Here is a 23,933-nt window from a genome sequence, read left to right as displayed (position 1 = left end):
GTATCTTAAAGTTTGATTCTGCTTTAAGATGAAACAGTAGTTTCATCTATAAAGTATATAATCATGAAAACACAGATATTCTACTGTTAGAAAATCTGTGGGTCCTAAAAATCATTTCACAAGAATCATATGGTCTTGGTTTACTGAGGTTTTATTATAGATGCTTTGTCATTTCCTATCATGACTACAGTATGTTATAAATGACTGCCACACTAGTTATTATCCAATTCATACCCATATCACTTCAGAACAAAATGATAACAATATCACAAAACCAATATATTATTAAATTCCTTGAACATTTAGAAACAACAGGATATGGGCAAGACAGTTTGCTGAACCCAGAATCTCTGCTTTTATGAATATAAGCAAAAGAAATATGTCTAAATACATGGCCTTCTTGGCAAGCTTTTGGTTCTACCTGTATCCAACACCCTTGACAATGTCATCCATTCTTGTCTTACATACTATTGTCCTTTGAAAATTTTATGAAGTAGTTGGTCCAACAGATGGGTGACTAGCTCTGCTCAACATATGCTGTAGGAAATACTGCTCTGAGACAAGAAAGTATTAAGTACATCCCTTTTCCAGGTTAAAACCAGAAACACTGAGCACCTTTAAGGAAAATAATCTTTTAACTTAAGACTATTAAAAGTTACTGGGCTGAAGTATCTGTGAGTAACAAGGTGATCAAAGAAGTTAGAGAAAAATTCAAGTGCTAAAGTCTATGCCTAAAGATAAAATATGCGCTTGCCCACACACAGAGAGAGAACTGGAATACAGACAGGAAAAAAAAAATTCAAGTCAGTTTAATAGGGAGCTATTTCATCAAAGACAGATGGGAAACATTCAGATAAGCATATTATCTTGTTTATCAGAACACTATAGATATGTGGGAGGAAAACGAAAGACAACCTGAAGCACATAGCATATATGAACAGAAAAATTGAACTAATAAATACTAATTATGGTCATACTTATAACCAGAAAAGAAAAAAATAGAAGCATTTCATCTTCTTTTCTGCCTCTTTCTTGTCCATAAAGGCTTAACCTGACAGCATCTGATCCTGTCTCAACAGATGGATATCTAAGGCTGACAACACACTACCTAAGAGCTCCCCAAGGAGAACAGCAAGACCAAGGCTGCCAGAGACAGTATCTGCCAGAACCAAGAAGTCTCGTTCTCCATTGAGTGAGGCCAGTAGATGGGAAAAAGTCCACAAATACCACTTGTATGAATCTCTGAAGATATGCTCAGAAACAGGAAAACACTACAGATTACATTTTAGTAGAAATCTAAAAATAATAAAGGGAACATTCTTTATTTTTGGATATCTGACTTATATGCTTAAAAATGCCAAAAGTAAAAGAAACCATTAAATGTGTTATTTAGGACATTTTCACAGATCCAATACAAAAGATGGTTTGTGAAAGTTATACAAGACAGAGAGAACGGCTAAGCAAAAACATAGAAGATACTTTCACAAAGGCATAAAATAGTATAGTGATTAATCTACACAGATAAACAGGCTTTCTGTGAATAGATGGTATGCTGATGGTATGCAAAAGCAATTTAATAGGCTTTTGCTAAAAGCACTGTCACAAATAATAACAAAATAACTCAAGAAGACAAATAGTTTTATTTCCTCAAATAGGTCTGCTTACTCAAGAGTCTGAAGATCGGTTAGCATCTAATTTGATGCTAAGACTTAATAACCATAATTTGCAAATATAGAAAAAAATAAAAGCATGAAAATGCAATACTTTTATTAGGTAATTTATTTTATCTTTCTTCCATCTCTGTCCAATCCTAGCAGTTATATATTTATTCAACCTATTTTAAGAAGCCTGTGGCAAATAAGATTTAGAGGAAATAAGAGAAGTTACCTGACTGTACAGCCATCATTAGCATCTCAGGTTCCAACAGAGTCATGACAATGTCTTCTTAGAAACAACAGCCCACAAAGACAATGAAGAAAGTCAAAGTCACAGGAAAAAAAGACGTCTTCGGAGTCTAAGCAGGCTTTCACAAATCCAGTCTCATGCCTGCGCTCAAACCACAGTGAGAACTTGCTCCCTTCATGACAGACACCCAGCCACCACGCTTCAGGCAAGTCAAGATGGCCTAAGTTGAGTGACTGCTGACAGGAAACCAAGTGCTTCAGTGAAGACACAAAGTATGTGGTTAGAGCTGTGTGTGAGCTCCACCCCTCATCTCTAGGGGAGGGGAGATATGCTGGACTTTCAGAAAACAGATCTAGTGCTTCCCTCTTTCTTAAGATCATATTTTGTTCAAAACCATACTAGAAAGGACTTGGCTGCTAATGTAGTCTAAGACAAATGATGAAAGTCTAAGACAAAAAAAAAAGAAAAGAAAAGAAAGTCTAAGATAGCACAATGAAAGCAACTATCTCATGGGAAAAAAAACAGTCACAGAGAGGTAGAAATAGGATATAGATAGACTTATATATATATATATACACACACACACACATATATATACACAAATAAATAACTGTAAGCTAAGTAAATTTTCTGAAAAAGAATTCTAGCAGCCTTTTAGTCTGTGATATTTATAGATAACAGGCTAAGGAAGCTGAATATTTAACTACAAAAGCTCAACTATTTTTCTCCACCCCCATTTCAATTAAAATTGTTTTAAAAAGTCACCAAAAGCCAGGACTATGTAATCTGTCCTTCAAATCTGCCAGTCCCCTAAAAGCATTCTTTATCTGTGCCCATGTGGCACAAGCTATCTCCAGATAGATGGTGAATTGATCTTGGCAGGGTTTTTTGGTGATTTTTTTTTTTTTGGTTACTCATGGGGCCTGAACTCTGGGCTTGGGCGCTGTCCCTCAGCTCTTTAGCTCAAGGTTAGTACTCTACCACTTGAACCACAGTACCACTTCCAGCTTTTTCTGCTTATGTGGTGCTGAGGAATCAAACTCAGGGCCTTATGCATGCAAGGCAAGCACTCTACCACTGAGCCACCTTCCCAGCCCTGGTGGCAGTCTTAAAATGCTTTATGTCAGGCTGATGTGTAACAGAAGGAGACAGTTTCAATATGTAATAATTTCCTTTTCGGTTGGGCTCACATCTGTAATCCTATTTACTCAGGAGGATTATGGTTCAAGGCCAGTGAGGGCAAAAACTTAGTGAGACCCCTACCTCAAATAATAGCTAGGCAAGGTAACACATGTTTGTCATCCCAGCTATAGGAAAAGCATAAATAGGATCATGGTCCAGACCAGTGCAGTCATAACTGCAAGACCCTATCCTCAAAAATAAATAAGGCAAAAAAGGAGGTCTGAGGTGTGGCTTAAGTAGTAGAGCACTTGCCTAGAAAGCACAAGGCATCATGTTCAACCTTCAGTACTACCACAAAGATAAATTAGATGGAAAAACAAAGAAAAGAAGGAAATTTCCATTTCCTAATGAAGAAAACTTCCATCTTTTTTCCACTAGCACCAATAAGGCCTTTTGAATAGGAATGAATACATGTAGTTCACCTTCCATTGAAAACAAAAATTTTAGCCAGGAAGTGGTGGCTTCTAGCTACTCAGGAAGCTGAGAGCTGAGAATCATGGTTCAAAGCCAGCCTGGGCAGGAAAGTCCATGAGATTCTTATCTCCAATTAATCACCAGAAATCCAGAAGTAGTGCTGTGGGCTCAAAGTGGTAGAGTGCTAGTCTTGAGTGAAAAAGCTCAGGGACAGCACCCAGGCCCTAAGTTCAAGCCCACAACCAACAACAACAACAAAAACTTTAAAATCCTTTTAAATTATATATACAGCAAATTTTTTATTTACCCAAAATGAGAAGCTTATTTGTTCTCTTTGCAGTACTTTTTATGAACTGATATTTATAGTATTTGGATGCCTTTTGCTTATTTGGTGAACTTTTAGTGAATAGTTAGAAACTAGAAACCCACGCTTGGACTGTTTATTTAGAACATCTCCATCTTTCTAGTGAAGTGGCAGTCCACACCAAAGCCTACAGCTGCAGCCTCAGCCTAGCGAATGCCTTAATTCTTACGTAGTCAAACAAATGATGAACAAAAGGAATATCTTTGTTTCATTAGTTCATCTTTTGACCTGCAGTTTCTGTGACTCTCTTTCCCTTCCCCAGATCAAATAAACTTTTTTTGTTTTGTTTTGTTTTTGCCAGTCCTGGGGCTTGAACTCAGGGCCTGGTCACTGTCCCTGAGCTTCTTTTGCTCAAGGCTAGTACTCTACCACTTGAGCCACAGTGCCATCTCTGGCTTTTTCTGTTTATATGGTACTGAGGAATCAAACCCTGGGTTTCATACATGGTAGGCAAGCACTCTACCACTAAGCCACATTCCCAGCCCCAGATAAACTTATATACAAGACAAAGGCTATAGAAAACTAAAAGAAAATAATAGAAATAACTGCAAACAATACAAAATAAAAGACTTTGTTTTCAATTCTTGGAGTTCATTTTGATATGCTTCATTATAACTGTAACCCTGCTGTTCATCACTTTTACAATTAAAAAAAAAAAGAGTTGAAGACCTACAAAGAGAACAGCCTCAGAAAGAGCGAGGGCAATGCTCACAGAGAAGAAAGGGCAATGCAGATCCAGAGTAGGGGAGAGTCTGTGGAAGAGAAATCTTCCCTTTCTTGTTCCAAGAACATCATGTTTAAAAGAAGAGCTCTATATAGAACTGTGGGAATGACTCAACAGCAACAGTGGCAGCCGGTGTAGGCTGCATGCTGCTCAGGAGACAGGCAGCCACATTCTCACTGGTCCTTTCTGGCAACCCAGCTCTCTCGGACTGTCTTAGCCTAGAGAGTCTAGTGAGAGGTTGGCGACTCTGAAAGAGCTGGATCACCCCCTTTGTTCCCCCATGGGCTATGTTACATTCTTTGTTGTGCGAGGGGTTTTCAAAAGAACCAAGTGCTCACATTTCTGTATGTAGAGGAAAATAATAGAAATTCCAAGATTCCTGCAAACAAGATGGCAGGCAGGACCCAGGCTCTGGCCCTCTCTCCTTTCTGATGTAAAGAACCAAGCTCCACAGGAGACACTAAGTCATGTGACATCACTAAGGGTGAGGGAGAGATAGGCAGCACACCTCAGTGATTTCACTTTTCATAGCAAGTCCAGACCCATATGCACTCTTGAATAAAAGGAGCTAAAGAAAAGGTATTTTTAAAACAGAAATCTAAGAAAGTAATTTTTTAAAAGGAAGTAACAGAATCTTTGCCTATTGCTCAGATTTGACATTTACCCTTAAGAATATCAACAGAGTCACTGAGAAAACAGACTGGGAAAACAGTTTCACAACTTTAAAAGTTTGAACCCTTTTGGTTCAAAATAGTAAAAGCTTCAGTTCTACTAATTTTCTGCTCATTGGTAACATCTCAAAAAATGGAACTAAAGGTTCACAAGGTCTCCATGCAAATGACCATGATTTTCAAGCTAACAGCATCAAGAAAAGGAAGGCTAAACCATCTGAATGTCCAATAAAATAAAATCTTTGCTTCTAATCATAACTTTAACCCAAATTTAATATGGCTTTAGTCTACTAATTCATTCAAAGGACACATGATACTACAAGACCTCAATATAGTTTTTAAATTCTTAACCACTTTATCACACAGTAAGTGAAAATAGAATAATAAAACCCATTAAAAATTGTTTAAGCTGGGCACTGGTGGCTCACACCTGTAATCCTAGCTACTCAGAAGACTGAGATCATGGTTCAAAGCCACCCCAGGCAAGAAAGTCCATAAAATGCTTATCTCCAATTAAACACCAGAGAAACCAGAGGTGGTGCACTACCCTTGAACAATAGAGGTCAGGGACAGCGCCCAGGACTTGAGTTCAAGCCCCACACCAATCAGAAAGCATTTTTTAAAAAATTGTTTAAAAGGAAGAAAGGGCCAGAGCCAGGTATTGGTGGTTCATGCCTGTAATCCTACTTAGGAGCCTGAGATCTGATGGGCATGGTTCAAAATCAGCCCAAGCAGTAAAGTCCATAAGACTCTTATCTCCAATAAACTACCCCCAAAAAAGGCTGGAAGTTGAGCTGTGCCTCAAGTGGTAGAGCACTAGCCTTGAGCAAAAGAAACTCAAGGATGGGGTGGGGACAGGAACAACAATCAGCAGGGCAGGGTAGCACAGGCCTACAATCCTAGTACTTAGGAAGCTGAAGCAGGAGGATCTTGAGTTCAAGGCCAGTTCAAGCTATATAATGGAACAAAGAAAGAAGGGGAAGGGGAAGGAAAAAAGAGAAACAGGAGTGGAAAGAGAAGGACAGGAGAAAAAGAAAAGAAAATAGAGCCTGGGTGCTAGTTGTTCATGCCCTTATCAACCAATACTACCACAGCAGCTGGCGTAAATCTGTTTTGTCACAATGTAGGATGCTGAGATTAGAGGACTGTGGTTGTAGGGCAGCCTGGGAGGGGGAGGGGAGGGATTTTGTAAGGCTATCTAAATGGAAGAAGCTGGGTGTGACAGTGTGCACCTGTCATCCCAGCTACCACATGAAGCATAAAATAGGTAGACTGTGGTCTATGCACACACCCAGGCAAAAAGTGAGACCAGATCTAAAAATAACCAACGCAAAAAAGTGGCTGGAGTTATGGTCCAGAGGTAGAGTATAGCTGCTTACCAAGTGCAAAAACCTAAATTTAAATCCTAGCACTACCAAATGAATAAACAAATGAATTAATTAATTAAAAGAAAAAAGCAGGTAAGTTTTTATATTAGCTGACCCTCCCACTGTATTTGTTAATTTCCATAATCTCCTAAAAATCTTCCACTTCCTAGGTTTTCTAATAAATTTAAAATCCTACTTTGTTCCTAAGCGCCTGTGGCTCACACCTAAGCTACGCCAGAGGCTAAGATCTAAGAATCAAGGTTCAAAGTCAGCCACGGCAGTAAAGACCAATTAGCCAGCAAAATGCCAAAAGAAGAGCTGTGACTCAAATAGTACAACATCAGCCTTGAACAAAACAGCTAAGAGACAGTGCACAGGCCCTGAGTTCAAGACTCAGTAGCAGCGCATATAAAAAAGAAAAGAAATAAAAATTCTTACCCTGCTACCTCTCTAACCTTTCTTCTCAGAATCCTCATTGCTCATAAGTTCCAATTATGTATCTTTATCTGGCTATCTTAACCTCCTATGCCTAAACTTCCAGAGTCATTACCTGCACCAACCCCTATGAACATTACTTCTACTTTCCCTGCAATAGGTAACAGGGCCCGAAAGGATAAATTTACACTCCCCTCCCTCTGGCCCTAACCATCCAATTAATTGCCAAGTGGCAACTTAATTAACAAAATTAACTATTTCATAATCTACTCAAATTAATTTTTTTGCTCTATCACTACAAACAGTGCTTCTTTTCATGTCTTTAGTACTTCTTGCCTGAAACAGAAAAGGTTTTATAAAAGTTTACAGCAAAGTTGAAACACATACTAAGGTAGGAAAGAATGGCAAAATAAACAGATTGTGTTCCAATCACTTACCTTCAAAACTCAATTGTCACGTGGCCAAACTTGATTCACCTGTCTACAACGTTGTCTACTACCACATGAAAAGAGCACCCCGTCAACAATATATCACTCTAAGCAAATTCTAGACATCATCGAATTTCATCTTTATTGATTTAGGCATATCTAAAAGATATGACTATTTTTAACATAACCATATACCGTTTCCATACCTTGAATTTTTTTATTTTTTGTCGGTTATGGGGCTTGAACTCTGGCCCTGAGCGCTGTCCCTCAGCATTTCAGCTCAAGGCTAGCAAGCTACCACTTGAGCTATAGCACCACTTCTGGTTTTCTGGTGGCTTATTGAAGATAAGAGTTTCACAGACTTTCCAATCCAGGCTGGCTTTAAACCATTATCCTCAGATCTCAGATCCTCAGATCTTAGCCTCCAGAGTAGCTAGGATTACAGGCATGAGCCACTGGCGCCTGGCCATTCCTTGAATTTTCAAAATTCTTAATATTATTAACAAATCAATGCCCAAATTGTGCTATCTTATATTCTTTTAAGAGTCCATGTGCCTCTTAAGTCTGTCTGTCTGTCTCTCTCTCTCTCTCACTTTTTTTTTGGTACTGGGCCCGGAGATTGAACCAAGGGCTTTGGTGCTAGCCTTTAAGCTTTTGTGGTCAATGCTAGTACTCTATCACTTGAACCTCAACTCCACTTCTGGCTTTTGCTGGTTTGACTGAGGTTAAGAGTCTCATAGACGTTCCTGCCTGAGCTGGCTTCAAACCATGATCCACAGATCTCAGCCTTTTTTGTATCTAGGATTACAGGTGTGAGCCTCTAGTACCAGGCTTAAGTCTCTCTGTCTCTTGCTGGTATAAAGGTGATGTACAGAGGGGTTATAGTTACATAAGTCAAGAATACATTTCTTTTTGGACAACATCACCCCTTCCCTCATTCTGTCCCAGTTTTTCCCTCCTGTCCCCACCTACAAGTTGTATAGCTCATTTTCCACATAATATCTAGTGAGTATCTGAGCATCTATTCAACCTTTTGTCCATTTATTTCTGTACATGCCCTTTACCTTCCCAAAGACAGATAAATGAACAAACAAGAAAAAAAGAAAACAAAAACAGCAGCAAAGAAAAAAAACCTAGTTTCCATTTCCTGGAGTTCATTTCAATAAATATTATTTTATATGATCAGATGCACATAAGCATTTGCCTTTGTGTTCCTCTCCTCAGTGCATACTCTTTTGGTCTTACTGTGTATGAACGCCTAGAGTCTTGTACAATTTATCATGTCCCAGTGTATTTTAGATTTAGCATCCCCATATGAGAGAAAACATCTGCTGTTTGTGTCTCTAAGCTTGGCTTACCTCACTTAACATGATTTGTTCTAGGTCTATCTATCTCCCTGAAAATGACATAATGTTATTCTTTCTAATGGCTGTGTAAAATTCCATTATGTATAGGTACCACATTTTTTGGATCAACTCAGCTACTGTTGGGCATCTGGGCTGTTTCCATAACTTGGCTATTGTGAATAGTGCAGCAATGAACATGGATATGCATGCAAGTGCATTTATGGTATGCTGGCTTGTGATGTTCTGGGTAGATGCCCAGGAGTTATGGTATAGCAGGGTCGAAGTCTCTTAATTTACAAATTTCTCCTCCTCCTTTTATGTATTTTTAATTGAAATTTTTTTGTCTTTTCTTCTTCTTTTTTTTTTTTTTTGTACTGGGGATGGAACCTAGGACATTGTACTTACTAGGCAAGTGCTTTGCCACTGAGCTACATCCCAGCCCTCCTTTTCTTGTATGTTATTTGGTGAAGCACTCAAGATTTCATTCCATATTTTTTTGGGGGGGGTACAGTTGTGGGGCCTGAACTCTGGGCCTGGGCACAGTCCCTTAGCTCTTCAGCTCAAGGCTAGTGCTCTACCACTTGAGCCACAGCACCACTTCCAGCTCTTTTCTTTTTGCTTATGTAATGCTGAGGAATCGAACCCAGGGCCTCAGGCATGCAAGGCAAGCGCTCTACCACTGAGCCACCCTCCCAGCCCTCATTCCACATTTTAGATATTGCTATGCTATGTATCGCCTATGTTCCCAGTATATTGTGCACTTGCTACAGAGGCAAGAATATTCCACAGGTGGCAGTCCATACTAGGCAATGACCTCTTAACTACGCCACTTCTCTCCAGCCTTGCCTATATTAAAGCCATCCTTGTTACCAACCGATTCTTATTCAGATTGCCTATTCTGGAAAGCTTTCCCTGATCCAGCAATCTCCCCATTCTACTTGCACTTTGTGGACAGGCAAACTACAGCTCATGCATGCTCCCTTAGCACTAATAAGAGTTATGCCCACCTCTATTATTGCTCCCTAGAGTGTGGCTTAATTCCTCCCCACTCCTAGATCTAGCTAGCACAGGGTCTGATGTGTGACAGCATACCTAAGTGTACGCTAAGTGGAATGAAAGCCCTATTTATAACATAAAAGTCAAACAACATGAGAAAAGTTCATAACAAAAGAATCTCTACCTATCCAAACAGGGCAGGTCCTCTGCTAAAACTCCCATTAGTACACATATTTAAGGAGCTAACACTTTAAAAATTTAAAAATTTAAAAATCCAGACGCTCACGCCTGTAATCCTAGCTACTCAGGAGGCTGAGATCTGAAGATCATGGTTCAAAGATAGCCCAGGCAGGAAAATGCATGAGACTCTTATCTCCAATTAACCACCAGAAAACCAGAAGTGGTTCTACCACTCAAAGTGGTAGAGCTAGCCTTGAGCAAAAGAGCTTAGGCATAGTGCCTGGGCTGCAAGTTCAAATTTTACAAGCAACAAAGTAAAATTTAAAATCCATGACATGAATTTATATTTAATATAAATAAGAATGATAGCTATATAATAATATATTAAGTCCCAATGATAATAAATATAAAACTTCTTTGAGATCCTATCACCCCTATTTAAAAAAAAAAAAAGGTAAAACCCCAGAAGGCTGTCAGCCCCGCTAGTTCATATATCTTTTTTGTTTGGTTGACTGGTTGTGGGGCTTGAACTCTGGGCTTGGGCACCGTGGTCCCTCAGCTCTCCAGCTCAAGGCAAGCGCTCTACCACTAGAGCACCAGTGCCATTTCCAGTGGTTTATTGGAGATAAGGAGTCTCACGGACTTTCCTGCCTAGGCTGACTTTGAACAGTGATCATCAGATCTCAGCCTCCTGAGTAGCTAGGATTACAGGCATGAGCCACCAGCAACCAGCTTTACATGTATCATTTCTATAAGACAACATAGTATAGAGGACCACACAGAAATGACAACTGGCTCTGGGATTTCAGAACACTAAGTGTTCATTTCTGATCTGGAGTCTCACAAGTACGTGCATGGGTTTACTGAGTTACAGTGCTACAAAAATCTAAAGTAACCATACTGAAATCTCACAGGATCCAACCAGGTAAGACTTTCCCCAAGATACCTAGTATTAGGCAAAGTGAAAACACAAAAGGTAATGTAATATAACCCAGCACCTAAGCAAGTAATTACAAGTCCTGGGTAGTTTTTCTATTCTGTAACCACAACCTACTACTGATGAGGAACCCAGTCAAGACCTGCAAACCCAGGACAATCACACATTATCATCAGTATGGTATTCCCAGGCCTTAGGACAGATGAAAGCTCTATTTTCAGCTCACATTCCAAAGTAAACGTCAACGTCAAAGCCTACAAAAGCCAAACTATGAACAGCCACCTCATTCATACTGGATGCCTTCAATATTGTTATGATACACAGTGTCAAAGCCAGTATGGGCATAGACAAAGGATAACTCAGTCTGACTGTCCCTGCCCTCTTCTATTAGGTAAGGTAGAAAAACTTCTAAACAAACCAACAATGGAAAACAAAGGGGAGGGGAGGAAAGGTAAAGACAGGGAGAGAGAGGGAAGACAGACAGACAGGGAAGAAAGAAAGAGAGAGAGAGAAAGAAAGAAGAGAAAGAGAGAGGGGGAGGGGGAGGAAGGGAGGGAGGAAAGAAGGAAGGAAAAGAAAAGAAACCAAGAGCTAAACAAATTTAAAAGAAGTGGGGCTGGGAAGGTGGCTCAGTGATAGAGCGCTTGCCTTGCATGCCTGAGGCCCTGGGTTCCATTCCCCAGCACCACATAAGCAAAAAGAAAAAAAAGCTGGAAGTGGTGCTATGGCTCTAGTGGTAGAGCGCTACCCTTGAGCTGAAGAGCTGAGGGACCGTGCCCAGGCCCAGAGTTCAGGCCCCACGGCCAGACCCCCCCAAAAAAAAATTAAAAGAAGTAGCAATCAATTCCAGTTAAACCTGGGTTGCCTCTTATGGGAAGGATAATGTAAGTTCTTTTCAGTTATCGTTGGTGGTAGTGATAGTGGTGTTTCTTTTTGCTTTGGGGTTTTTTTCTGGGGATGGGGAGCAAAGGGAGGGTGCAGAAAGGGAGGGAGGAAGGGTGAACAAACCCAATCATATTATTCAGAATATATGTGGGAAATGACTTATGTAACTGGTGGGTATGGACAGGTGGAGAAATTTGGAGGAAAGCAAAGGAAGGGATAATATTATCCAAAAAAAAAAAGTACTCTCTCTGCTCTCTCTCTGCTCTTTCTGCTCTTTTCTAGCTCTCTCTCTGCTCTTTTCTAGCTCTTTTCTCTCTTTCCTTTCTTTCCCAGCTCTCGCTCTTTCCCAGGCCTTTCCCAGCCACGTGGAGTGCCAACCTTGCCTAGTCCCAGCAGGTCTACTGAATAAACCTACCCCTTACCTGAAAAAAATAAAAATACTCATTATCTGACTTATGAAATGGTAACCTCTCTACACAACACCTTAATAACAATAAAATTATACTAAATAAATGTGCCAGAGTTATCAGCTTCTTTTCAAGCTTCCAACTCCACAGAGTTGAACACCCATGAACTATAAAATAACAAAGCATGTGCTGGGAAGGTGGCTCATTGGTAGAGTGCTTGCCTTGCATGCATGAGGCCCTGGGTTCGATTCCTCAGCACCACATAAGCAAAAAGAAAAAAGCCAGAAGTGGCGCTGTGGCTCAAGTGGTAGAGCGCTAGCCTTGAGCTGAAGAGCTGAGGGACAGTGCCCAGGCCCAGAGTTCAGGCCCCACAACTGGACCCAAAAATAAAATAAAATAAATTAAAATAAAATAACAAAGCCAAAAGGAACCCAATCTTAATGCAGCATACTGAGAGTGAGGAACACATAAGAAATTCTTCCACAAATTTCTGGCAAGTGTTTCCAGTCGATTACTCGCATACCTGTGGAACAATCTTAAAAATACTGTCTTAATGAGCCAAGAAAATGAACTATGAAGTCAAAAGCAATGGAATACCCACAAACAGCTGGAGAACTAGTAACCAAAAAAATACAAATTAAAATGAAATTGTTTTGCCTCTCACATTAGCATTTTTTAAACAAGTAAGGTATGAATACTAATAAGTAACCAAGTGTTTCTCAGGAACCTCAGTTCTTAATAAGACGTATAAGACAGTGGTCTAGGGCCCAATGACTCCATTCACATTACTGCCTCCCCTCATTTCCTGTCACTAACACCTTAGAATTCTTTTAGTTCTTTTAAGTTATTTTTCCCTTCTAATCTTTGTCTCTTCTTTCTGCCCCTTTCTCCACCCAGTCTGCACACGTTATTCCTTTTGTCTTTTGTTTGGCAAACCACTGTGTTCTGGACCTCAGCTTAAAGCAGCATCCTCAGAAAGGCTTTTAATGGCCAGTCCTTCACCTACACTACCCTCACATCAGATGTTATTTTGTTGTAACATCATATGCTTTTCTTTTGAAAGCAATTACCAAAGTTTGTAACTGAATTGGCATGTTTAACCCTGCTTAATCTTTCTTTCATAAAACTGTTAAATCCGTGACAATACAAATGACATTTTATTCATTAATGTCTAATACTTAGAATACCTTTGAAATTCAACAATCACTGAATAAACTTTCAACACTAAAACTTTAAAATCAATTTCCTTTTCTTTTCGTTTTTTTGCCAGTTCTTAGGCTTGAATTCAGGCCTACACACTGTTCCTGAGCTTCTTTTACTCAAGGCTAGAATTCTACCACTTGAGCCACAGCACCACTTCCAGCTTTTTCTGTTTATGTGGTACTGAGGAATCAAACCTAGGGCTTCATGCATGCTAGGCAAGCATTCTACCACTAAGCCACATTTCCAACCCCTCCATTTCTTTTTTGAAAAATTGTTTTGTTATTATATAGGTGATGTGCAGAGAAGTTACAATTACATAATTCAGGTAAAGAGTACATTCTTTTTGGACAATGTCACCTCTTCCCTTGCTCTCTCCCAGTTTTTCCCTCTCATCCCCTAATCACAAATTGTATAGTTCATTTTTTAACATAATGTCCAGTGATTTATCTCCATTTCTAAGAAAATAATCTAAAATATATTAAAAAAAAAAAAAAGGCTGGCACTGGTAATCCTAGCTACTCAGAGCCTGAGATCTGAGGAGTGCAGTTCAAAGCCAGCCCAGGCAGGAAATGTCAATGAGACTCCTATTTCCAATTAACCAACAAAAAGCTGGGATTGGAGCTTGTGGCTCAAGTGGTAGAGCACTACCCTTGAGGTCAACAGCTCCCAAGGATAGAGCCCAGAACCTGAGTTCAAGAGGAAAATGACTGAAAAGTCCATTCTGGGAAAGATTAGATAAATGATGTCACAGAACAGATTGTTCTGTATTCTTTTAAAAGGCTACATGTGCCAGGTGTCAAGTGGCTCAGGCCTATAATCTCATTCTGGAGGCTGAGATTTGAGGATCACAATTATAAGCCAGCCTAGTCAGGAATTCTTATTCAGGAGATTTTTTATCTCCAATTAACCACCAAAAGAAAGCCAGAAGTGGAACTGTGGCTCAAGTAGTAAAGTGCTAGGAGGAAAAAAAGACAAACAAAAAACCTCAAGGGACAGCACCCATATCCTCCTGAGTTCAAGCCCCAGGACCAGCAGACCAAAAAAAGCTACATATTAGCCAGGCATGGTAAGGCACACTTGTACTCCCAGCTACAGAGACAGGAGGCTAACAAGTCTGAGGCTAGCACAGGTAAAGTTGGTAAGACTGCATATCAAAAACAAAATATAAAAGCAAAGGACTGGGGTGGCTCAAGAGGTAGAGTGCTTGCCTAACATGCACGAGGCCCTAAAAGTCCTATCCTCAATATGGGAGGGGTTGGGAATGCCTATAAAAATACTTCCATGTCATATCAAAAATCTTAAGCTACCATGTGAATCAAAAAAGCAGGACACCCAGCTGGATCTGTAGTGTTAGGCTAGAAGAACACCGAGGGAGGTAACCTATGCTGACAGCATGCTGGCAGTTTTTCTCTGAGAGATGGGATCTGTGGGGAGTTGAGGTGCTGCTTGTTGAGGGTTTTGTGCTTTTGGAACAGGAATTCTAATCTGGTATCTGTATTCCAGAAGCTCATAACATTTGATGAGTAACAATGGGAAGCCAGTTTATCTTTTAAGTCCTGGAATAAAGTAGGTTAGGAAACTATATAAGTCATATTACAAACAGAATCATTTATAAATTGACCTGCTTAGGATCTAGCCATTCTCAAGTAAGAACTAATACAGTCCTTGATGCTTCAAGAACACAATTAAAAATCTTTTGCCTCCCCCAGAAAATATTTGAATCCCAAACTGCCCACACAAGATTTTTATTTCTCCCAACAATTAATTAGTATCTCATGGGCAACACTATGGTATGAAAGAACAAAGTGCATCCCTTAAGAAAAAAAAGCAGGGGCTGGGAAGGTGGCTCAGTGGTAGAGCGCTTGCCTTGCATGCTCAAGACCCTGGGTTCGATTCCTCAGCACCACATAAGCAAACAGAAAAAAGCCGGAAGTGGCGCTGTGGCTCAAGTGGTAGAGCGCTAGCCTTGAGCTGAAGAGCTGAGGGACAGCGCCCAGGCCCAGAGTTCAGGCCCCACGACCGGACCCAAAAAAAAAAAGAAAAAAGAAAAAAAAGCACATGTATCCTTTTCCCCAATCAATGAGGATTCTTAAACCATACCACCATGAAAGGGGAACAAAGATATCTTTTCCACTTCTATTATCTCCCACTTATTTCTCTTCCTATAGCTCACCCATGCCACCCAGACCCTAGAAAATAAAACACAAACTGTATCATCATCACTTTCAGAAAAATTATTTGGGATTAACATCAGCTAAAAAAGGATAATTTTTAAAAAGGTAACATTTACACCAGTTTATAATGCATTGATATTCAACAATTACTTGTTGAATTAATGAACTAGTGGAAGGGATGGGGTAGGGGCAGCAGAGAAGTAGGAAGACATACTAAAAAAGCAATAATAAGAAACCAAGCTTATAATAATCACCTAAACCTAACACTGGACATTGGTGACTCACACCTTTAATCCTAGCTACTCAGGAGATATAGCTTGGAAAGATCACAGTTTCAAGCCAGCCTGGGCAAAAAGTTGAAAAGAGCCCATCTCAACTAATAGCAGGGTATAGTAGTTCATACGGGCAAACCAGCCTATCAAGTACAAAACCAAGGTCAAATGCTTTATAGAAAGAGAAAGAGAGAAAGATTAAGTTTATAAAAAACTTGCAAGAAATATGAAATAAAGTAACCATCTATAACACTATAAACAGAAGATCCTGATTCAGATCAAGGAATGAATTAATACGTATGGACTCACCATTCTTCCTCTCACTAAGTGGAGGCAAATTGGGATTCCTGCCAGGGTGGAGGCCCAGGGTCAGCTCGGGCTGCAGGGAGAGCTCCTGCAGTTCATTGGCCACAGCTTCACTCTGGGGGCTGGGGGCTGCAGACAGGGACACGAGCACCAGTTCATCGTCATTTTCGCCAGCCCCTCCTCCGTCCAGGCCATTCACCGCAATGACGGAAGGGGGCAGGCACACCACACTGGAGAAATCCACCTTGGCTTTCGTGATGACAACCTGGATATGGCAAAAGAAAAAAGGGTTAAGACTGTATCATAAAGAAACTAGAGGGCTGGGAAGGTGACTCAGTGGTAGAGTGCTTGCCTTGCATGCCTGAGGCCCTGGGTTCGATTCCTCAGCACCACATAAGCAGAAAAAGCTGGAAGTGGTGCTGTGGCTCAAGTGGTAGAGCACTAGCCTTGAGCTAAGAGCTGAGGGACAGTGCCCAGGCCCAGAGTTCAGGCACCATGACTGGAAAAAAAAAGAAAAGAAACTAGACCACTGAACACATGAATACTATTATAAACAAATACTATATAAATCATATAGTTATTATAAAACTTTATAGAATCATTATAAAACCCTATAATGATCATTATGATCATGTAATTATTATAAAATTATTCTTTAAAACTTTCTTTTTGAGACAGTGTCCCATTACAGAGTCCAGTCTAGCCTCAAATTCACCATGGATTACAGATAGAGGCTACTGTAACCAACTTAAGAGGTTTCTGTAAAGTGACCTAGCACATCCTTGAATGTATGAGATTCCAAGTCTGACTGTGTCCTCAACTAGCTCACACAGGAAGGCTAATACAGTTGAAATAAAGCAGCATAGACAATAATGAATGAAAAGGAAATGCTGGCCAAGGAGAAATAGTATTTACTAATTACCCTTAGATATTAAAGTATGATGTTATACCATCAAAATCTGAAAGGAAATTTCAGAAAACAATTCCTAACTCATTAGAGTTCATAAAGAAATACCAACATTCAGAGATCTTTTTTAATAATGAATATTATCCTAATTTTAACCTATATAAATATTCACACAGCCAGGCGCCAGCAGCTCACACCTGTAATCCTAGCTACTCAGGAGGCTGAGATCTGAAGATCACAGTTCAAAGCCAGACCGGCAAGAAAAGTCAATGACACTCTTTTTTTTTTTTTTTTTGTCGGTCATGGGCCTTGAACTCTGGGCCTGAGCTCTTCAGTTCAAGGCTAGCACTCTACCACTTGAGCTACTGCGCCACTTCCGGTTTTCTGGTGGTTTACTAGAGATAAGAGTTTCACGGACTCTTCTGCCCAGGGTGGCTTTGAACTGCGATCCTCAGATCTCAGCCTCCTGAGTAGCTAGGATTACAGGCAAGAGCCACCAGCGCCCGCCCGGCTCTGTGAGACTCTTATCTCCAATAAAGCACTCAGAAAACTGGAAGTGGCACCTTGGCTCAAGTGCTAGTAGTGAGCTGAAGAGCTGAGGGACAGTGCCCAGGACCAGAGTTCAAGCCCCACAACCAACCAAAAAAAATTATATTGAATGCTTGTTAAGTATAAATCTTATTTTCAAATCCAGTAGAATTTGTATACTGTTATTGCTATCATTGCATTTCTCAGGTTTTCTAACTCTGTAGCAGATCCTTTCCGTTATTTGCTGAGCATGCATTCTCCTACTGAGATAAAACCCATCCCCCTAATAGGAACTCTTACAAGTGATTAGGATTTACAATCTGTTTACTGAAAACTTGTTACTGAATGTGAAGCCAGTTTCCTAAGTGTTAGGCCTTAAGTTTTGATACCATCATCCCGCTACTCCTTTAGGATTCACAAAAGAGATTTTGGTTTCAGAAAAACAAAATGCATTCCAAGACATTCCCTTCCTCCCTTGCCTCCCTCCTTTTCTCCTTCCCCATAGTCTGTGTGTGTGTGTGTGTGTGAGAGAGAGAGAGAGAGAGAAAGAGAGAGAGAGAGAGAGAGAGAGAGAGAGAGAGAAAGAAAGAAAGAAAGAAAGGAAGAAAGAAAGAAAGAAAGAGAAAGAGAGAAAGGAAGAAAGAGAGAGAGGGGGAGGCAAAGGGTATTGAGGACTGTTGCCACAGGAGGTTATATTTCAAGGGACTCAAATATCATAAAATTGAAATCTTTTTAGTCTGCAAAGGCTGCTGTTAAAGGAAGCAAGGAAACAGACATGCTCTTTCAGAGTCTGGGGCAAAGAATACTGAGCCAAGATAAATCCTATATAAGTTGTTTTCCCAGTGCACCCAGAGACACTGTTTAAATGATGATAAAAACATTGCGTAATGTTTTTATATATGAGTGTGTCTTTTTATATTGGGTTTTTCTTAAGTGAACTGTAAAATAAACATTTATACATTTGATAGTCTTTATAAAATGATTTTAAAACTGTAGAAGATTCAGCAAATACATACATACATATAAACATGCAACATACATACATTCGTGTGTGTGTGTGTGTGTGTGTGTATGTGTGTGTGTGTGTGTTTTACTAGTCCTAGGCTTGAACTGAGTGCTGTCCTTAAGCTGCTTTTGCTCAAGGCTAATGCTCTAACATTTGAGCAACAGCTCAACTTCAAGCATTTTTGATAGTTGGAGGTAAGAGGTTCATGGATTTTCCTGCCCAGGCTGGCTTCCAACCACAATCCTCAGATCTCAGCTTCCTGAGTAGCTAAGATTACAGGTGCAAGCCACCAGGGCCTGACAAATATACATATATTCTTTATCACATACCCATGTTCACATTGAAATAAACACTTGAACCACAGTGCCACTTAAGGTTTTCTGGTGGTTAATTTGAGACAAGAGTCTCATTGACTTTCTTCCCAGGCTGGCTTTGAACCAGTACCTGGCTCAATATAAATTTTTTAATTGAACAATGAGGAAGCAAATGAAAGGTATTTCTGCTGGGTGGGTCATGTCTGCAATCCGACTCAGAAGGATAAGGTCAAGAGAGCGGATCACGGTTTGGGGCCATCCTAGGCAGAACGTCTGCAAAACTCCATTTCCAAAAGCCAACAAACAAGGAGAGGAATATGCCACTGAAGAACTACAGCTAAAGTGTTGGGCTAGAAATCATAGTTGCATACATAACGTTGTTGCCAGGAGCTAGTGGCTCACACTTATAATTGCAGGTACTCAGGAGACTGAGATCTGAGAATTGCAGTTTGAAGCCAACCCCGGGCAGAAACATCTGTGAAATTCTTATCTCCAGTTAATCATTAAAAAACTGGAGTGAAGAAGCCGCAATCCCTGAAACTCTTATCTCCAATAAACCACCAGAAAACCGGAAGTGGCGCTGTAGCTCAAATGGTAGAGTGCTCGCCTGGAGCTGAAGAGCTGAGGGACAGCGCCCAGGCCCAGAGTTCAAGCCCCACGACCAACAACAACCACCACCACAAAAAAGTGGAGCAGTGGCTCAAGTGGTAGAGCACTAGCCATGAGCAAAAGAAGCTCAGGGACTACACTCAGGCCCTGAGTTCAAGCCCAAGGACTGGCACAAAAATAAAAAAGTTCTTAACCGGGGCTGGGAAGGTGGCTCAGTGGTACAGCGCTTGCCTTGCATGCATGAGGCCCTGGGTTCGATTCCTCAGCACCACATAAGCAAAAAGAAAAAAGCTGGAAGTGGTGCTATGGCTCAAGTGGTAGAGCGCTAGCCTTGAGCTGAAGAGCTGAGGGACAGCGCCCAAGCCCAGAGTTCAGGCCCCACAACCGGACCCAAAAAAAAAAAAAAAAAAGTTCTTAACCTACAGCAAAGCCCCAATACTTCAGCCTTAACTGATACAATATTATAACTTATAACTTGGTATGATAGTAAGTAAAACTTTATGCTGCTGAACAAGGAGGAAGAGTTGAACAAAAGAACACCAGCAATTTTATAAGATTTGCCAGATTAAGGCAGATGCCAGTGGCTCACACCTGTAATCTTGGTACTTAGGAGACAGATCTGAGGATGATGGCTCCAAGCCAGCCCAGGCAGGGAAGTCAATGAGACTCTTATCTCTAATTAACCACCAGAAAACCACAAGTAGTGCTATGGCTCAAAGTGGTAGAGTACTAGCCTTGAGCAAAAGAGCTCAGGGACAGCACCCAGACCCTGAGTTCAAGCCCCACAACCAACAACAACAAAAAAGATTTGCCAGATTAAGTGAAAAGCTAAAAAGCTGCTCGATAATGTGTAAATCTTTACATGATTACATGAGACTAACATTAAATGATGTCTGTGAATACCTTATATTCAAATGTTATTTTTGCATTAATAATGTCCTGGAGGCTGGAAACACGGGGTCAAGCAGGACAGCACAAAGTCCTGAGTTTAAACCCAGAACTGTCAAGTCATCAGGACTATCTATCAAATGATCGATCAGTCTCTGTAACACCTACCAATAAGGGTTTAAATAAGTATAGAGTTTTATAAGATAAGAAAGTTCTAGAGAACTGATGTGCTTAATACCACTGAATATTTAAGAGGTAAAATTTGAAACTGTATATTTCAGCATAACAATAATTTTCAAAGCCTAACAAAAATCTCTGCTTTAAAAAAAAAAATTGTAGTCCAGTGCCAAAAGCTCACACCTATAATCCTGGCTGCTCAGGAGGCTGAGATCTAAGAATCGCAGTTCAAAGCCAGCTTGGGCAAGAAAGTTCATGAGACAGCCAGGCGCCGGTGGCTCACGCCTGTAATCCTAACTACTCAGAAGACTGAGATCTGAGGATCGCGGCTCAAAGCCAGCTGTGGCAGGAAAGTCCATGGCAGGAAAGTCCGTGAGACTCTTATCTCCAATAAACCACTAGAAAACCGGGAGTGGCACTGTGGCTAAAGCGGTAGAGCGCTTGTCTTGAGCTGAACAGCGCAGGGACAGCCCCCAAGCCCAGAGTTCAAGCCCCACAACCAACAAAAAAAAGAAGTCTATGAGACTCATCTCCAATTAACCACTAGAAAACCAGAAGTGGCACTGTGGCTCAGGTGGTTAAGATACTCATCTTGAGCTGAAGAGCTGAGGGACAGTCAGTGCCCAAGCCCAGAGTTCAAGACCCACAACCAACAAAAAAATAAAAGAGAAAGAAAAAAAAATCAAGCCCAATGTAAATGCCAACTACAACAGGAAGCTGAGGTAGAAAGCGAGACCCTATCCCACAAATAACTCTCCCAATAAAGGACTGAAAACCTAGCTCAGTGGAGGCTAGCCTGCCTAACTAGTATGAGGCCCTGAGTTCAAACTCTAGTACTGCCAAGAAAAATATTCTTCCACAGAACTAAGGTAAGAGTCAGTGAAACATGACCTTGACTTTGAGGAAAAGATTAGAAATCAAGAATAAGCAGTGTAAGATGTGCTCATTATCTTACCTATGTAATTGTAACCCCTCTGTACAGTATTTTCACAATAAAAAAAAATATATATATAAAAAGAATAAGCAGTGACAACCACCAGGCACCTGGGGCTCAAACCTGCAATTCTAGCTATTCCAGAGGCTGAGATCTGAGGATCGTGGTTCAAAGCCAGCCCAGGCAGGAAAGTCCATGAGACTCTTGTCTCCAATAAACCAGAAGTGGCACTGTGGCTCAAGTGGAAGAGTGCTAGTCTTGAGCTGAAGAGCTGAGGGACAGCGCTCAGGCCCAGAGTTCAAGGCCCATGACTGAAAACAACAACAACAAAAAACCTTGGATGGTTTTAATTCTCTAGCAAAGACACTATTCATTTTGAATAGCTCATAAGAGAAAATTCCATCAACCGTGACAATGTGGAGAAAAGATTAAAAAATGCTTAGGGCAAACCTATTAGGAACTATCCTTTTACCAGTTCCTAAATATTCCTAAATTTTTATTTACTGTAAAACTTGCATCATATGTTTCACATTAGTTTTGTAAATTATAATTTTACTAAAACCAAGAGCAAACATGGTTTTCACCAAAGGATCACTAACTTCAATTTCCAAGCTGCTGATTCACATCCGATCAGTAAAAGCCAGAACAAAAACAGCATGGGGGCAGGGTCATCTCCCACAACCCATCTGCTCTTTCTCTTGCTAGCCTGATTCTGCTTCATCTTTCCTCACTCTACCCTATTTCAGGCTGCAGGCCTTCTGCCCGTGCAGAGCAACAGAGGCAACCAGAAGCAAAAGCATAAATAGAATGGAAGGGTTCAGAGGCACAAATGGTAACTCTGAAATATAAATATGACATTCATTATGACCCACAACAAAGTCGATTTTATACAACAAAATGTATAGTTCTTTGTAAGTCAGAATGGTTCTTTTGATTATAACTTCCTCTATATAACGATTATTTTAATTGCTTTTTTTTAACTTTTCTTTTGACTTATTTTCACCAAAGTAGATCTTTGAAAATCTTAACAATTCTTAGGAGCGGGGCTGGGAAGGTGACTCAGTGGTAGAGTACTTGCCATGGATGCACGAGGCCCTGGGTTCCTTTCCTCAGCACCACATAAGCAGAAAAAGCCAGAAGTGGCCCTGTGGCTCAAGTAGTAGACTTGAGCTGAAGAGCTCAGGGACAGTGCCCAGGCCCAGAATTCAGACCCCACGACCAACCAAAGGAAAAAAGAAAAAAAAGAAAAAAAAATTCTTAGGAGCTAAGCAGAGGTTTATGTATGTATATACCTATATACATAAAGTATATCATGCAAATCAGGTAAACAAGTATTCTCTAAGAGCTTATCACATATGCACTAAGGCTTGCCTCACATGCATGAGGCCCTGGGTTCAATTCCTCAGCACCACATAAGCAGAAAAAATCCAGACGTGTTGCTGTGGCTCAAGTGGTAGGGTGCTAGCCTTGAGCTGAAGAGCTGAGGGACAGCATCCAGGCTCAGAGTTCAAGCCCCATGACCACAAAGAGGAAAGAAAAAAAAAAAAGAAAAGAAAAGAAACAGGGGGCTGGGAATGTGGCTTAGTGGTAGAGTGTTTGCCTAGCATGCATGAAGCCCTAGGCTGGATTCCTCAGTACCACATACACAGAAAAAGCCTCAAGTAAGCCAGGCGTCAGTGGCTCACACCTGTAATCCTAGCTACTCAGGAGGCTGAGATCTGAGGATCACGGTTCAAAGCCTGCCTGGCAGGAAACTCCGTGAGACTCTCATCTCCAATAAAACCATTAGAAAACCGGAAGTGGCACTGTGGCTCAAGCAGTAGAGAGCGCTTGCCTTGAGCTGAAGAGCTGAGGGACAGTGCCCAGGCCAAGAGTTCAAGCCCCATGACTGACCAAAAAAAAAGAAAAGAAAAAGCCTCAACTGGTGATGTGGCTCAAGTGGTAAAGTGCTAGCCTTGAGCAAAAGAAGCTCAGAGACAGTGCCCAGGCCCTGAGTTCAAGCCCCAGGACTGGCAAAAAATGAAACAGTATGAGCTGAGTGTCAGTGGCTCACACCTATAATCCTAGTTACTCAGAAGGCTAACAGCTGAGGATCATGGTTCAAAGCCAGCCTGGGCAGAAAAGTCCATGAAACTCATCTCCAATCAATCACTCAAAAAATCGAAAGTAGAGTTGAGACTCAAAGTGGTAGAGGACTAGCCTTGAGCAAAAGAGCTCAGGGACAGCATCTAGACCCTGAGTTCAAGCCCCATAACCAACAGAAAAATTAGTATGCTAATCTACTTCAAAACAATGGAGAAAGAACATGGAACAGTGGTGTTGCAGATAAAAGATGGCTGCAAATTTTGCTACTTTTTTTTTTTTTGGGGGGGGG

General features: G+C 40.7%; 1 protein-coding gene across 2 annotated transcripts in view; it reads right to left on the bottom strand.

Annotated features, from left to right (window-relative positions):
• Mkl1 (megakaryoblastic leukemia (translocation) 1) overlaps positions 1 to 23,933 on the bottom strand; it is a 122,080-nt gene that overhangs the window by 83,596 nt on the left and 14,551 nt on the right. Inside the window, exon 2 of one of the 2 annotated variants that reach the window (XM_013024919.1) lies at positions 16,200 to 16,461. Coding sequence is in view for 1 of the 2 variants with exons in the window: in XM_013024918.1 (XP_012880372.1) it covers positions 1,888 to 1,933 (46 nt within the window). In the remaining variant the exon portion in view is untranslated. Of the gene's footprint in view, positions 1 to 1,887; positions 2,113 to 16,199; positions 16,462 to 23,933 lie in introns of those variants that run through there. The other variant, XM_013024918.1, reaches the window with a different exon arrangement.

This window comes from Dipodomys ordii, unplaced genomic scaffold (assembly GCF_000151885.1).
Source record: "Dipodomys ordii isolate 6190 unplaced genomic scaffold, Dord_2.0 Scaffold79, whole genome shotgun sequence".
In the NCBI taxonomy this organism is placed as follows: domain Eukaryota; kingdom Metazoa; phylum Chordata; class Mammalia; order Rodentia; family Heteromyidae; genus Dipodomys; species Dipodomys ordii.
Note: the sequence above shows the minus strand (reverse complement) of the source record. Positions and strands in the feature narration are given on the sequence as shown.